The 17,352-nt window shown below is 36.6% G+C and overlaps 1 protein-coding gene across 3 annotated transcripts in view; it reads right to left on the bottom strand.

Moving 5' to 3' along the window:
• Positions 1–17,352, bottom strand: part of PPP1R12A (protein phosphatase 1 regulatory subunit 12A) — a 159,886-nt gene that overhangs the window by 20,643 nt on the left and 121,891 nt on the right. For 2 of the 3 annotated variants that reach the window (XM_075551229.1, XM_075551231.1), the window contains exons 12-19: positions 15,443–15,547; positions 14,267–14,434; positions 13,706–13,882; positions 9,957–10,047; positions 8,396–8,596; positions 8,067–8,235; positions 6,222–6,337; positions 1,211–1,276 (exon numbers count right to left, since the gene is read on the bottom strand). In XM_075551229.1, coding sequence (XP_075407344.1) covers positions 1,211–1,276; positions 6,222–6,337; positions 8,067–8,235; positions 8,396–8,596; positions 9,957–10,047; positions 13,706–13,882; positions 14,267–14,434; positions 15,443–15,547 — 1,093 coding nt within the window. The remainder of the gene's footprint in view (positions 1–1,210; positions 1,277–6,221; positions 6,338–8,066; positions 8,236–8,395; positions 8,597–9,956; positions 10,048–13,705; positions 13,883–14,266; positions 14,435–15,442; positions 15,548–17,352) is intronic. The other variant, XM_075551230.1, reaches the window with a different exon arrangement.

The raw sequence follows: 17,352 nt of genomic DNA, 5'->3' as shown, positions 1-17,352 counted from the left end.
GAGATCCTGTGAGTATTAGAGCAACACCAATCTAGCTGAGAGGGAGTACTAAGAGGTGAAAGAAGGGGAAAAATGATGTGGGGCAAGAGAAGGCAAAAGGAAACAGAGGTAAGCTCTAGGGAGCAAAGGTATAAACAGAGGTGTGTACTTATGTAAATAATACACTAATCCATAAAAATAGAGGTATTAGCCTATGTACATATATTTATAAGGCAATACCCTGAAGCTGCAGATGGGCCTTGGGCCTTAGCTCATACCTTCCCTCAATACAAGAACACACAGTTCTAACAAATTGGCATTAGAAGACAAAATGGATGCATAAGCAGATATGGTGAAGATAGAAGATGGTGCCCGGCTATTAAAAGATATAGCATCTGGGGTCTTAAAGGCTCGAAATTAAACAAGCGGTCATCCAACAAGCCCACATGGAAGAACACGAGCTGGTGAGGTCATGAAGTGTCACTGGGATCAGGCAACAGGCATCAGAAGATTCACAACAAACAACAAACAAAAATGCATTGGTAAGAATGAGGGGGATTAGAGCGGAGACCCAAGGCCCATCTGTAGACAATGGAACATCCTTCCAGAGGGATGGCAGGGAAGGGATGAGTCAATTAGGGTGCAGTAGAGTACCAATGGATCACGCAATATACCTCTGATCCCTTGAGGCCTTCTCACTCCCCACTATCATAACCCCAGTGTTGCTCACCACTCTGGATTAGAAGGGAGCATGAACATAGGTATAGGCAAGAGATAAAACTCCTGAAACGTGGAAGCCAGTTACAGGAATGGGAATAGATACCAAAGGGAAGGGGGAAGGAGGGGAAAGTTGGTGGGGAGGGAGGGGGTATCGATCACAATAAATGACACATAACCACACACCCCCATCCAGGGGGAAGAACAACAGAACCCGGAAGGGAAGGGAGACGTGGTCGGTGTGAGATATGAAAATAATAAGAATCTATAATCTAGCTAGGGGCAATGAGGGTGGTGGTGGGGAGGGCGGGAAAAGAGGAGCTGATGCCAAGGGCTCAATGGAAAGTAAATGTCTAGAAAACAACGATGGAAAATATATGTACTAATATGTAGGATACAACTGATGTATGGATTGTAACAAGAGTTGTTATAGCCCCCAATAAAATGATCTAAAAAGAAAAGTAGTCCTAGAATGATATGAACATTTCTAAATACAAAACGTAATACCATTTACCTGAGTTTCTCTCTTATTGGACCCCTCTTCTGCATCTGATTGTTGTTCTTGTTCATTTTCATCACTCTAAAAAGATGAATGCATTTTAGAAAATTAAACATAAATCTCACACAAGAAATAATTAAAGAAATTTAGGGCTTTTCTGGATAAAAATGCCTCTGAAAAAATCTACCAAGATATAGATCAAAAGAACATTTTAAGTAGGAATTGTTTTCTATGTTAGGTAGTGGAAAGCTAATTTGTAAGCAGATGAGCATATGTGGTGAAGTAACAGATAATATAAGAACCATTTAGCTGTTCAACTAATACTAAGGCAGCAAAAAGGCTATGAACGTCACTGTTTGGAATAGGAAAAGTTGGCTTCTGTAACATTTGCAAGATTTCCACAATAATCCTGCTATGTTTGAGTGACTCATCCATTTAGAAACTTCTGGGAAGTTTGTTTTGTTAGGTGCCAGTGGGGTGGTTCCTATCACAGCCACCTTATGAACAAGAGAACGGAACACTGCTTCGTGGTGCACCATCCTCACAATCGTTCCCAAGCTTGAGTTCACTGTTGCAGCTACAGTGTCAATCCATCTCTCTGAGGGCCTTCCTCCTTTATGCTGTCCCTTTACATTCCCAAACACGATATCCTTGTCCAGAGCCTGGTCTTTCCTGACATGCCCAAAGGATGTAAGATGAAGTCCTGCCATCCTTGCTTCTAAAGAGCACCCTGGCCGTACTTCTCCCAAGATTGATAGATTTGTCCGCTCAGCAGTTCATGGAACTTTCAGTCTTCTTCTCCATCACCACAATTCAAATGCATCAATTCTCCTTTGGTCTTCTTTATTCAAAGTACAACTTTCACATGCATATAAGGCAATGGAAAATATACCATGATGTGGGTCCGGCACCCCTTAGTCCTCAAAGTAAAATTCTTAGTTCTTTAATACTTTAAAAAAAATTTAAGATTCTGTGCAGCAAATTTACCTAATATAATGCATCTTTTGATTTGCTGTGACCTCTTGCTGCTTCCATGATCCGAGGAAGATGAAATCCTTGATAACGTCAACCTTTTCTCCATTTATCATGCTGTGACTTATTGGTCCAGGTGGGAGGATTTTTTTGGTCTTCTTTACATTGAGTTGTAATCCATGCTGAAGACAACAATCCTTGATCTTCAACAGCAAGTAATTCAAGTCATCTTCACTTTCAGCAAGTGTGAGTTATCTGCATATCATTGGTTGTTAATGTCTTCCTCCAATTCTGATGCCACATTTTTTCTTCATGTAATTCAGCTTCTCTGACGATTTGCTTAGCATAGAGATGGAATAAGTATGGTGAGATGACACAACTTTGAGGTACATTTTTCCTGATTTTAGAACACACTAAAGAGAAAAAAAAATCAAGGGCTCAGGAAGGTAAAGGACTAGAAACTTTTTAAAGTACTATTAAAGTACGATTCTTTAAAAAAATACTATTCTACTAGAAGGCCTTGAAATATTCAACAAGCCTGAAAGAGTTAAAGGAAAAGGAAATGGGCATTTGCATTCAAGTACATCAGGCTCAAGGTCACTATTAAAAATACCATGGGTTTTACATTAGATAAACCTAGTTTCAAATACTGGTACAGTTATTTCTACTGTGTGGCTTTTACGGAGAACTATTTTAAACCTTATGAGCCATAGTTTCCTCATTCATAATGCAGAGATAAAACTTTACTATTCCAGGTATCACCATTTTGGTGCCCAGCAAAATGGTGGTATGTGAAATTATTAAGTGGAAAGATTTCAAGAATGGTAAAAGTGAAAATAACAGTATTAATTCCATTTTTGAACTGTGTTTATGTATTGGAATTTTATGGGAAAACACACAAATACAGTAAGAAAATGTAAAAGTAGAGTAAAGCAGGGAAGCTATCTATCATACAGGACTCTTTTGGTACGCTGACTGCGTGATCCTGGAGCAGACGCGTGGCCAGGAAAGGGAAACGAGAAGTGCGCCTTGATAGGTGACTAGCACTGGACCCAGTGCTGCCTCTGATGAAGAGGACGGGCACTGCCAACGTGGATCTCACAATGACCTTATAATGTTGCAAAACTGGATGACTTCAGACACTGCAGCTCTGAAGGAAGAATGAATCTGAATAAAACTGGGGAGAAATACCAAACTATAAATACAGCTTTGATTATGAAACTGTTAACATTTATGGGTCTTATGGAGATGAGATATTCTGAAGTAATAACACTTGGGGTGCTAAGAGCTTTGTTCAAATGTTACTGGGCAACAAAATGAAATCATTCAGACATTACATACTTCCTTGGTGGAAAAAGAAAATAATTTGAGTTATGGTCAATTAATGAGGTCCTTTTAGCCATGGTTCCTTATAGGATATATTATGGCCTTGGACTTTAAATGCCTGGTCCCCATTGAGTGCATTCTCTACTATGCTGAAGGCCTGGAGTAGGGGGAGATTGAGACCTGACCTAGGTGGAGGGTGTGGGCTGAGTCATATATGTCCTTTGTTTCCTTGAGGGCACCTTTAACACGCTACTTTAGTACTGGGTACGAACCAGGCAACACTCTTGTTTCCTTGATGACATCCTTGTGAATCAGGCCACATCCTTTTTTTTTTCCATGGACATAGAATGATGCCACTGTACAGTTCCAACACACATCCCCTCTCCTGGAAAGTCAGACCTCTATTTTCCTGATTAAATGTTGGTGCAAGAAAGATGATGTATTGTTAGCATTTGGTCATTTTTGGCTTCTGGCTCCAGCATTGGGCTTACCTCAGATTTGAGACAGACCAGTACCCACTACCACGTTAAATATTTCCGCAAAGTTTCATGAGTCTCTTTGTGATATTGTAGTGAATCACAGAAGCCAGGGACATGAGAAAATATAGTCAAGGGAGGAGTGAGATAAATATAGTAAAGGGAGGAATGGGATAAAATGGAGCAGTATCATATCTTAGAAGAGTTGGAAATTTGGGACATCTTTAATTTCCAACTCTTTGGAATTACCTGGTACTAGTTCTTAGAAAATAATTACTATACTCTAGATCAAACTACCTAATTATATTAAAAAGCAACAATAACAATTCAAACAACTTGCCATACAAATCAATTCTAACTCGTAGCAATTCTATATAGCCAAAATGCTTTATTGGAGTAGAAAGCCTCATCTTTCTCCCAAGGAGTGGCTGGTGGTTTTGAACTGTTGACCTTGTAGTTAGCAACCCAATGTATAATCTACTAAGCCATCAGGGCTCCTTATCAATTTATAAAACACATAAAATAACAAAACAGCAAGGTGTCAAACCAAACGATAGGAAATAATTATAGGGAAAATAAATGATATGGAGAGAGAGGAACTGGTGAAAGGCGGCTCTAATGAGGCAATCAATCACGGTGACTGAGAAGACTATGGAGGTTTAATTTTGTAAAATAGGGGTCACCATGAGTTGGAACTAAATGGACAGCTAAATGGTTTGCCTGTTTGGTTACTTGGATCTCTATCAAAACAGAAACCATCACCATCACCATCACCACCACCACCACGCTCTTAATGGCATAAATGAACCATTTGGAAATGAAACTGACTGCATATTTGGTATTAAGAATTTACAACAAAATAATTTTCAAAAAGTAGTCCAAACTTTTAAAAATAAACATTGAAATGATATATCTAGACTCTCCTCCAAACTAGGTACTATACATTACTATTGTATCAAGTCTGAGCATGTTTTTATTAAAAATTAAAAGAGAAATAATGGAAAAATATTAAGAGGCTATGGAATAAAACTGTGCTTGCCCTTCCATGGATGAGGGTTACACTGAAACAGTGTACATTTCATATCAACAGTGCTACTCCGTCTCTCTTTTCTCTCCTGTATATAAATAATGAAATCAAGTGGAGAGCAAATGCCTTGAGAATGATTGGGGCAGGGAATGTATGGATGTGCTTTATACAATTGATGTATGTATATGTATGGATTGTGGTAAGAGCTGTTGGAGTCCCTAATAAAATGTAAAAGAAGAAAAGAGAAAAAAATGATTAGGCCAAAGACTGTACAGATGTGCTTTATACAATTGATGTATGTATATGTATGAACTGTGAAAAGAATTGTATCAGCCCCAATAAATTGTTAAAAAAAAAAAAAAAGAGAAAAAAAAAAAAGTACACTGAAGAACTATGGGGGGAAAAAGATATTATAGAATCTGAAGACAATAAAATATTCATTTGTAAATGTGTTATCAGAGATAAGCTATTCTAGTTTCAGATGAAGATATTCTATTTTAAATGGGAAATACATTACACAGTATAGGTATGTATTAAATTGGGTGAGGATTTTAAAGATCTGGTCATTTGGTGAGCCAAATAAAGATTTACAAAGATAAAAAAAAAAAAATGAAATCATGGATCAGGAAAAATAAAATTTAATAAGATTAGCTATTGTAATTTTTAAGTAAAGTACTGCTTCTATTCAGCCTCCCTTGAAATCACAATGATTCTTTTATGAGGCTCTAATAGCAGTATTTGTGAAACTAGGAGTGAATACATAGTAACTTTTGAGAATCTCTAAGATAAATATGCAATTTAGCCATATGAAATATTATTATATATACTATGAGCTAGAGCTATTATTTGGTTAAACTCCTAATTTAAGTAGTACCAAAAACTTAAATAATAATGAATGGTTCTTATAAAGTAAAATTCTTTTGATGTAACAACTTAACATAGAAAAAAAATGACAGCTTAAACCAAGTTCTTAAATTTATTTGGCCTATCATCTCATTTTCAGAAAAGAACTTACCCAGCGTCCCCATGACAACAACTTTTGTACTATAGCCCACAAATCAGGATATGTGCTTCTGCAGTTGCCTCCCCAACTCCTGCCCCTTGGCTACTGTGGGGGTGTGGTCTACTCCACCTTGGGAAACACTGGTTTAAAGATGCTGTGGCATAGTAGTTAGTACATACGTTACGGATATTATCAAGAAGTAGTATTTTAATAGGTCCTCACATCTTGCGTCCAAAATGAGACTCCAGTAGACCTTCTTTTCTCTCTTGGTCGTCGTCGTTCTCTGATTGACTTAGGTTTATCTTCGCCTTCTTTTTCCTCTTCTCTTTTCTCTCCTTCTGTTAAGGATTGCAATTAGCCACATAGTAGCAGTGTATCATGAAAGAATTTTGCAGGGCGAATGTAAACACAATTTTAAGCCAACCTCCTTTGAGAAGTCTACTCAAAAAAAAAGATCAATGTTGATTTGTCTCAGTACTCCTTGCTATACACTTGGTTTAGTAAGCGTTCTTTTTCGCTCATACCAAAACTTCACGTATCTCCTACTGGCACATTCTTGAGTATCAAGAAAAGTAATTATCTTCATTTTCCCAGCATCTAACACAAAAATTTTACATAATAGACACAGTAATAATATTTGTTGAATTAAACAACCAAAAAACTGAATTTTGTGAAGATGGGGCTTCAGTTACAAATGTTTGATAGTGAGAAAGTTACTATACCCCATACTAACAATTTAAAAAATTAAACAAAATGGTTAATGACAGCAGCTAAAAGGCAAAAGCTTCTAACACTACTGTCGGCAGTTCTGGAATAAGTGTAGTATTGATTTAATTTCTCTTAGTATCAAAATTGGAACTCTTTTCTTCTAGAAGAATATTTCTTTATATCTCATATTTAAAACAAATCTGCCTAAAAATCTTAGACTTCAGGTTTCCTTCCTGAAGCAAGGTTGCTAGGTTTAATATTAGATGAATATTAAGTGAATATACTTTATTTTAAATGACTTTTAGAAAACTACTGAATTATTAAAGAGGCTGAGCCAAAGAAAACGCAAACTTATAATGAGAGGGAATTATTGATTATGGAATGACTTTTGAGTAGATATCTAAACCTCAAATGCTTCTAGTGGCCATGCTGGTTATATAGTAGTAATACAAGGCTGTGAGGGTACTATTCCAGAGCATGAAGAACTGCTACAAGTTGGATCCAGCCAATTGCTGACATCATGCAATTTCAATACAGTGCTCACAATCTTCCAACTATTCAAAAGAACCCAAGCCATTAGTCTCAACTTTTATGTGAATACCTCCAATTTTAATTAATTTTAAAAAACATCATGTATGCTTCATACAGTGGGTTAAAAATATCTCAATGTCAGCAAAAGAAAAGTTAGTTGGAAATCAGGAAAATCTTACTTTCCTACATAATTATTGATAATGATGTAAGACAATAGAATAATCTTATTTAGTACACATCTCTAGTTTATTTAAAGAACTAATTCTAATTTAACAGTGAAAACCAAAACTAAACCTACTGCCGTCAAAGTGAGGTCCTACAGGATAAAGCAGGACTGCTCATAGGATTGGAGATACTATATATGTTTATGGGGCAGACAACCTAATCCTTCTCCTTAGGAGCAGTTGGCGGTTTTGAACTGCCGACCTTGTGGTGAGCAGCTTAATGCATAATTCATTACTCCATGAAGACTCCTATGATTTACACATTAGGCAGAAACAGCTTCAAGCACTCAAAAAGTACTACACTAATAAAATTCTACTCAAAATAGCCAATGAGCAGTTCTTCCATATTGACTTTTTTGTAAGGTAGACATGACTATGTTTGTGAAATCTTAAGTTATAATGTATCAAATCAGGGTCATATAATTTTCTATCGTTGTTTACTAATTTTTTTTCATTATAAACCATCTTATTTTTCTATTTAAGTAGAGTAAGTCACTGTTCAGGTTGTCACAGTTTCTGTTGAACTATTAACTCAACTAGGCAGGGACAATTTAATGAATTTTTTTTAACAAGAATAAAGCATTTTCAAGAGTTAGTTTCTTACCTCTTTCATTCTCTTTTGTTAACCCTCTGGAATAAGCTGATGTTATACCTACAAGACTATTTGGTCTGTTTAGTTGACTTGAAGCATAGAGTGAACTGCTCATCGTAGAAAGTGATGAAGATGGAGTAGTTGAACTTGAAGTTGATAGTGGTCTGTAACGCTGACAAGTCTGTAAAATATCAAAATGAAAACTCAGTTGAAAAATTAAAAGTGGGAAACTTAAGAATCCACAAGGAAAAAGTTTTTACTATTCAAATGATGCCAAAATAATTCAGATCTCCAGTTAGAATATTTTGTAAAACATTGTTGTCTTGTTGGTATATTATTACCTCATCATATGTTCTGGAGTATTTTTGTTTATATTCATCTTCCCTAGTTGTTTCTGACTCTTTCTTTTCTTCTTGCTTCTCTTTATCCTGTTTTTCTTTTTCCTCTTTCTCTTTTTCTTCATTTTCTTGTTCTCTGGTTCGGGTTGAACGACTTCTTCCTATTGTTTTTTCAGCCTCTTGAAGATCGGTCAACGTCACACCCTACAAACAAAAAGACATGTTTAATTATGAAATCCATTTAAAGCTTGTTTCCAAGGTGTATTTTAGAAGGAGATGCACTAAAGGCCAAGGACTGGCTTGCACAGTGGGAAATTCTCTGCACAGCGCGTCATGTTCTTTCCACGAGGTATGACATAGCCAGTAACAAGGACAGGAACTTCTGGGACAGATACAAGCACACAGCAAATTGTAGTTGCGGCCCCAAAGTGAATGACATGAGAGATGACAGAAGTATCAGATGAGTATATAAGGGAACATACACATTTTACGTAGACACAAAATAATCATTTAGGGCTACAGAGATTTCCTTAAAGAAGTAATTCTTGAGGGTTGTGCCTTGAAGAGCGGAGCTCCAGTGGCAGTGGTTACGCACTTGCAAACCTGTTTCTGTAAAGATTTATAGCCGCAGAAGCTACGCAGTGTTTCTTATAGGACTGCTATGAGTCAGAATCAACTCAGTGGCTGTGGGTTTTGTGGACTCTAGAACATGCTAGATTTCACGAATAAAGGGTACAAAGATTAAACAAAAGTACTGCAGACCTTAGGAAATAGTTCACCTTTAAAGCTACGTAATTATATCACACAGTTGAAGCTGGACTGTAGAAATTCTCAGCTCTAGAAAGGAGAACGTAGATCTGTCAGAGCTCTGTCTTGGGGAGGGGAGGGTGCAAAGGAGGAGGGGAACTGGGGAGCCATCAGTAGATGCGGGAGGGATCATTAGAGCTCACTGTAACGATGTAGCTGCAACTCTGAACCAGTTTAACTATGTACATTTTTCACAAAATTGAAAAACAAAATTCCTGAATAACAGTGAGTACTGAGAAAAGAAAATGTTAAAATATTGATAGTAAAACTCTTCTTGATATTGTTGAACTATTGAATTGTATACGTGGATGAAATGCCAATAAAACTTAAAAAAAAAGAACTCAGTCTAAGTAACATTTTTCTTATATGTATGTGTACATCAGATGCTGTATACAACTAGTTTTAAGAGGCTTCTCTGAATTTCATGTCTACCTCCAAATATTTGCATAATTCTTGAATAATTACCAAACATTTGATTACATCACTTGAAGAGTCATAAATACTCTACTATGCACTATGTTAAGAAATGGGGATATGAACGTAAACAGCCAACGAAACAGAATGACTTAAAGCTAATGATATGAAAAATAATAAAAAGTACAAGCATGTTGTTATATACAACAGGTAATAGAAAAATTATTAAAGCAAGTTTTATATTTTAGTTACGCTATATAATGCTATCAATATTTCAATATGAATAATAAAAAGGAAGGTAATTTATTTTTTAAACTTTATGTATTATGAATATTAAATATACCTGGGTCGATCTTCGGGACTGTCTTGCTTGTCTAGATCTTGCTTTTCTTTGGGATTCAGATTCCTCATCCCTAACAGGAGTGAGGTATGACCTATAGCAATAAATAAAAACCTGTGAATGTAATGATATGTGAATATGTATGAATAAAATACACAGCATAGCACTTTTAATGGATTTTAAGAAAAAGTATCTTTACAAGTTAGTTGTATTACTGTGAAATACAACAGTAAAATATTATAATACAATTTAATATATATTATCTTAATATATATTTTCAAGGTCCTCTTACTTTAAAAAAATCACGTAATGTAATTTTAGTAAGAATATATGTAAAAGTAGGAATCTACTAAAAAACTGAAGGATGAAGATCTTAGTTCCACTGACATGAATTTTCAATTAGCAAAAATCATAACTTCCAAAGGTTAATGGGGAATGAATTATTATTTTAAATTCAGTATAATGAAAATGTTCATATCTAACGTAAAACAGGAAAAATCGTGTAAACTTGGCATGTCACTTTTTTTGCTATGCTGTCATGGCAGGTTGCAATAATTGTTCCATTGCCCTCTCCCGTATCATTCCAGGTGCAATCACGGTTAATCAATCAACTATCACACCGGCCTAAACATGTGGAGGCTAGGGAAATAAAAAATTACCAGTTGAAAGGTTTTAAACTTCTTTCATTTAAATATTCCATACATCTGCACCAAGTTATCCTAAATAATCTAGTATATCCACCTGATACTCAGTCCCTTTTTCTTCTCCTGGTGGCCTTAAGGTTGGTTGGTGTTTCAAACCCATCCCATCTGCTCCAGGGGAGAAAGATGAGGCTGTCTGCTCTGGTAAAGATTTAAGAAGCTCAGAGACCCTATATAAGCTTGCTATGAATTCCAAATCAACTTGATGGTGGTGGGTTGGTTTATTTTTCTCTCTGACACTTATTCATTGAAATGCTGACATTTAAATAAAACATTTATATTTTGGTTAGTCTACAAAATTAAATCTTAAAAACTGAATAGCTACCCATTTCTCAATTATCAATTTTTCTTTCAGAGCAAAGAAAAAGAAACAAATGGGAGTGATTACACTAAATCAAGAGTTCTGGGTGAATTCCTTCTATATATAAGAAATTAATAGGAAGGTAACTGCTTTGCAGTACGAAAAGACTGGTGAAATAAAGAATACTAAATGGCAAAATAATTTGCTACCATGTTCCATCAATTTCAAGGAAACATTCTCCTTACTACCAGTCAAAAATTAAAAACTATTGAAAACCAGAGAAAAGCTTGTTCTTGAAAATAACAGAATAGGATCTTCTGATTAATTAAAACAGGAAAATTTGAGAATACTGTGGAATTTAATGATGTATACACAATTTTACATAATATTCGCTGGTTCACATGGTAAGGGGTATGTAAAAGTAAAAGATATATATGTAAGGGGTACATGGTGGTGTAAATGTATGGGCTGACTATGCTTTAGCCAAAACAAATATATTGGGGGGTGGGGAAGGGGGAAGAATCTTAGTCATATATTTCAAAACCATTAATGAAATTTAATTAAAATTTAATTAACAGACGAACAGAAGAGGCCAACAATGTATTCAAAATTGCAAACAATTATTTCACATGGCACAAACACAAACATTAATGTCACTGCAAACATCACTGGAACAAAGAAGCAAAGTCTCTGTACTAGGGACCAGAAAACCTATTGGCAGACACATTACAGTTCTCACGCTATTGAATTTACTCTGTCCTAACAATCTCTCCAAATCTGAAGCAATTCTCAATCTTTATTATCTTTTATCTTTAAAAAAGTGGGTTCAACTCTCTCCAACGGGAAAAAAATTAGAAAACCGAAGCTAAGCACTATAATTACTTTGTTCTGTAACAATGGTTAATTTCAGGGTGACATTAATTAAGAAAAATTTGTCACTAAAATTTTTGTAAAGAAATGCTAATAGAATTTCAGAAATTAGAAATTTTATTACTAAAGCACTTTAATTTACCGAAGAGGAAATTTTTACCCAGAGAAGATTCTGACCTTCGGAGTAAGGCAGAACATAGAAGTAAAACACCACGGGCTCCTCACCCTTTCCTCATTACAACCAATTCTTGTACTTTCAAATCTCAAAGTTCACATTATTAATTTTAATTTGAGTCTCTAATTTGCACCTGTGTTCTAGAAATGTCACTGCCTGTTACGATAAAAATAGAGATGAAAGATAAATATGCTGATAAAAACTAAAGATGAATAGGAAAAAAATACTTAAAATAGTAGTTTTCAGTCTCAAGAAAATCAGCAGTGAAGATTTTAACCGACGTAATAGTACCTTGCTACTTTTCATGTCCTCTGACAAATATTTACAATAAGACTGCTACTCTGATAGGCCAGACATTTTTCTAGGCACCAGTGACAAAAGAGGAATAAAACTTTGTATATAAAATATATGTGGCAGAAATAAAGTTAATCTGGTTGGTAATTTACTAAGTAAACCATGTATGTAGTTAATTAGAATAAGATACAAATAACATTTAATTGCTGATGATTTAATCTTTTCTCAAGAGGAAAAAATAAGGCTAAAACTAGGAATTCTGCAGAATGTAAGGTGCTCTGGTGGCTCTATGGGCTCGGTTCTGGTCTGAGAACCCACCAGTGGCTCTGTGGAAGGAAAACGAGGGTGCTGGCTCCCTAGATACTCGCGGTCTTTGCAGCTATCCCTGGGCTCCATGGCAATGGGCTTTGGTTTATGCTTAACATGGCAGGAAGAAGCCTGAACCGATTTTCTTGCAATCTCGAGTCTACCTTAGTTCACACATGAAGTTAACTATATTTACTATTTCTGGGCCTCAATTTCCTTATCTGTAAAGCAAGGATATAATAAAAGATAACAGGTAATTTTCTTACCATATCTAAAATTCCATACTAATAGGCAGCAGCAGAAAGACATGTGCAATGCTCTTAATGCATTTAAGGGCACAAAATGAACTCAAATTATCTTTTTTCCCCTTCAATTAAATTAATAAATACCTACAGTGTAGCAGAATTGAAACTAACCGAATGCATTCAACAAAAATAAAATGAATTGCTTACTTACATGCAGAGAGCTTTTCCTTAATATAATCTTGAAAGGAAATTCTTAGAAAACATATCAACCAAAATAGTTTAATATTCATGATCTTTCTTAAAAATGGAAGTCCAAATGAGATGAATACTTTTGATACAAACATCTAGTTTTCTGTGTTTGCCTATGTATCTTCATTACAAAAAAACATTCTGGATTAAAACCACTATCGAAAAACTAAGCGACTAAGTATGACAACAACTATGTGGGCTTACTGCCTCTAAAAAAAACATCAGTCTCCTAGTGGGAGGTGGTGGCAGTTAATAGATGCCTTTAAATCAATTCCAGCTTAAGGTGGTCTACTGTGTATAGAACAGAACGGTTCCACAGGGTTTAAGGCTGTGACCTCTCAGAAGCTGACGGCCAGCCTGGCCATCTGAGGTATCGCTGAACGGGTTCAACCGGCAACATCACTTGTTTGAGCCACCAAAGACTCCTCAGAGGTGGGTTACGAAGTCTATATGATAATAATCCCTATTTACATAGCAATAAGGTGGCATAGATTACTTATCGGTTACTGGAGAGATGGTCACCAACATTAAAGATGGATAAAACCCAAAAAGCCGCTTTCATCAGTGGGCTCTAAAGATACACGAGCAGTACCACGAGGACCTTTACACACCTGCGTCTCTCCCTGACCTCTGATGTAGAGGAGACAGTGCCAGCAGTAGTTGTAGTCAGGGCTGTGGTAGACGCTGCAGCATGTACAACAGTTGGAGCAACAGGAATGGTCACTGTAGTAGGAACACTGTCCTTTTCTTTTTCAGTACTATCCTCAGCCCACAAACGATTTGAGGTACTAGAGCATCATAAGCAGCAACACAAAAAAGAGAAAAAGGAAAACAGCTAAACAATGAAAGCACTTCCTAGCGGCCGAAAACATGACTCAAGGGGTGGATTTTTTTTTTTAACAGATGGCTAGACATTTTTCAACTATGAAACAAAAAGCTCAACCAGAGCAGTCAAATAATGAAATTTACAAGTTGAGCTTTGCAATTGGAGTTCTTAATTCAGGAACTTAATCCCCACCCCCAGGCATGCAAAATTATCTCTTTTGGGTACCAAATTTTGTCATTAATGCTAACAAGGAAAATGAAAAAATCCAGAGCCCCACAATCTGAACAAAAACGCATGCACAAACATAAGCACACAGATCTGAACACAAAATGTATCTGTGACTTACCTGCTTGGCGAGCCTGCTAAGGAAGAACCCGTTGTAATCTTTGTAGTAGTGCTGTTGCTGGAAAGCAGGCTTTTGGGGAGCCCAGTTGCAGAGGTAACTGTTGGTGTTGACGTGCTGCTAGGAATGCTAGAACTAATCAGATCATCTTGTCTTCTACCAAAGGAGCAACTAAAGGGAAAAGTCGTATCTATATGGGATGTCTGTATGTACAAGCTACAATTAATGTCTACACATTATTCAGATTCACATGGCGATGAAAAATCTAAAAAAAAATTAAGCTCCTAAATGCATCACCGGTTCTAACACCAAGAGTTGCATATACAATTTACTGGATTATTTTACTGTCCCCCTCTCCCCCCACAAGCAAGACTAAGAAAAGATGATCTGATATTTAACATTTCTTAAGCGATTCCAGACTCTGTTTAGCTGAGCCTGAAAAAATACTTTGGTTTAGTTTCAACCAGGGAAAGTTAGGGCTGATATTTTTGAAGGAAATAGTTTAAGCAATGAGTCAGATCCTTAAAGAGTGGCCCAGGCCAATATTACATGTCTTCATATTTTACTCTTCCTACAGTGGCATTCATAAGAGAAAGAACTTACAGCCCCCCTCCCCTCATTCCAATGTATCACCAACATTTCCATGTAAGGTATTGCCATAGCTCTAAGGCAGCGGTTCTCAACCTGTGGGTTGTGACCCCTTTGGGAGTCAAACGACCCTTTCACAGGGGTTTCCCGATTCATAATAGCATCAAAATTACAGTTATGAATTAGCAATGAAAATAATTTTAAAGTTGGGGAGTTACCACAACATGAACTGTATTGGTCGTGGCATTAGGAAGGTTGAGAACTACTGCTCTAAGATACGAAGAAGCTTTCTAGTTCACCAAGTGATGACCAGATGAATCATGCCATTAATCAACCTCCACTGTTATTGTTATATTACATAAACATTTCCATTTCGTGTGCTAGAATCTAGAAGATACTTCATACAGACCAATTTAAATTTAGTATATACTAGAAAAATATAATGAAGAATACATTTTCACTCTTTTTAAAGTACATAGTCTATGCCTTTCCTTTGGTATAAGCAACAAAATATATAATAATCAATAAAAGCATGCATTTGCTGATATGCCAATACATTTATTTAAAAACTACTTAAAAATGACATATTACCTTCTATGATAAGTTGTTCCTTCATTAATTGAACTATTCTTTCTGAAATCATCATCCCATTTTCTTCTCGTGTAAGAACTACTTGTTCGCAAACTTGAAGAGTCTCTGTAAAAAGAGTATCCTTCAGATTTTGGTAGATGATATAAGGCTGTCTGTTCCTGTAAAAATTTAGTCTTAAAAATCCTACATAGGGTCACTATTGATTCTGCAATCATAACTAGATGCCACTGGGTTTGGGGGACATAAAAAGCTATAAAAGTAGATAGGGGATACAATTAACGAAACTCTACATCCACTTGTCTGAGTAAAACCCAATCCCGGGTTCAGAGTTATGACACGCAGGCTCAATCGGCCACGGAGGCAGGCACATCATTCTGGCATTCTACAGCGAATCACGACACAGCAGCCCGTCCAGTCTTCTGCTTTGGATGTATGGATGCTAACTGTAGATGGAAAGTGTGCTACTCCAGTTCATGAGGAACAGTACTGAGCCACTGTGTGGACTACAGCTTCATACATTTCCAGAGCTCTAACACTGTACATGGCAGATGCCCACTAACTTACTTAACGCATCAAGGGTTTAGTAAGGTTTAGTGTTTCAAACAAACTGTGCTCTATATGCTAAAAGCAACCTTTCCTCTCCATCTATGCTTTAAAAGTAAACAGAAATTTCACTGCCTCCATCAAGTTTTCTATGAATCAATACTCTCATGGTTATTCTTCTACATTCCAATTTACTAGGTGTCTATGATGGTCCAGGTATGTACTAAGCCCTTTTACACAGAAGCTACATCTACTGGTAACTGTCAGAAATCTGTTAAAAAAATATATAGATAGACAATAATTACATTTGAAGGTGAGCAATTAGAGAATATCAGAAATACTTGAGCTCAAGTCTTGGCTATTCTACATTGTTGACCTTAGGAAAATAATTTAATTTGTCCTAACTCTGTGAAATGATTTAATAGCAGTCCTGACAGGATTAAGGTAAAATGAAATATTTTAATAATGTAAAAGCACTCATAAAACAGTTTTTTTGCACATGTGAAGAAAACTGAAGGTGCCCGGCTATCAAAAGATATAGCGTCTGGGGTCTTAGAGGCTTGAAGGTAAACAAGCGGCCATCTAGCTCAGAAGCAACAAAGTCCACATGGAAGAAGCACACCAGCCTGTGTAATCACAGGTGTCGAAGGGATCAGGTATCATCAGAACAAAAAATCATATCATTGTGAATTAGGGGGGGAGTGCAGAGTGGAGACCCAAAGCCCATTTGTAGGCCACTGGATATCCCCTTACAGAAGGGTCTCGGGGAGGAGACAAGCCAGTCAGGGTCCGATGTAGCAACAATGAAAAATACAATTTTCCTGTTGTTCCTAAATGCTTCCTCCCCGCGCCCCAACCCCCACTATTATGATTCCAATTTTACCTAACAAATCTGGCTAGACCAGAGGATATGCACTGGTACAGATAGGAACCGGAAATACAGGGAATCCAGGGCGGATGATCCCTTCAGGACTAGTGGTGTGAGTGGCGATACTGGGAGGGTGGGTTGGAAAGGGGGAGCCAATTACAAGGATCTATATATAACCTCCTCCCTGGGGGACGGACAACATAAAACTAGTTGAAGGGAAACATCGGACAGTGCAAGATATGACAAAACAATATTTTATAAATTATCTAGGCTTAATGAGAGAGGGGGTGCGGGGAGGGAGGGGAAAAATGAGGAGCTCATTCCAGGGGCTTGGGTTGAGAGCAAATATTTTGAGAATGATGAGGGCAATGAATGTACAAAAGTGCTTTACACAATTGATGTATGTATGGATTGTGATGAGAGTAATATGAGCCCCTAATAAAATGATTAAACAAACAAAACGTTTTGCACATAATGCTATGCACATGGTTGCTATATC

This window comes from Tenrec ecaudatus, chromosome 6 (genome assembly GCF_050624435.1).
Source record: "Tenrec ecaudatus isolate mTenEca1 chromosome 6, mTenEca1.hap1, whole genome shotgun sequence".
Taxonomy (NCBI): domain Eukaryota; kingdom Metazoa; phylum Chordata; class Mammalia; order Afrosoricida; family Tenrecidae; genus Tenrec; species Tenrec ecaudatus.
The sequence above is the reverse complement of the archived record's forward strand: the minus strand, read 5'-3'. Positions and strand labels throughout refer to the sequence as shown.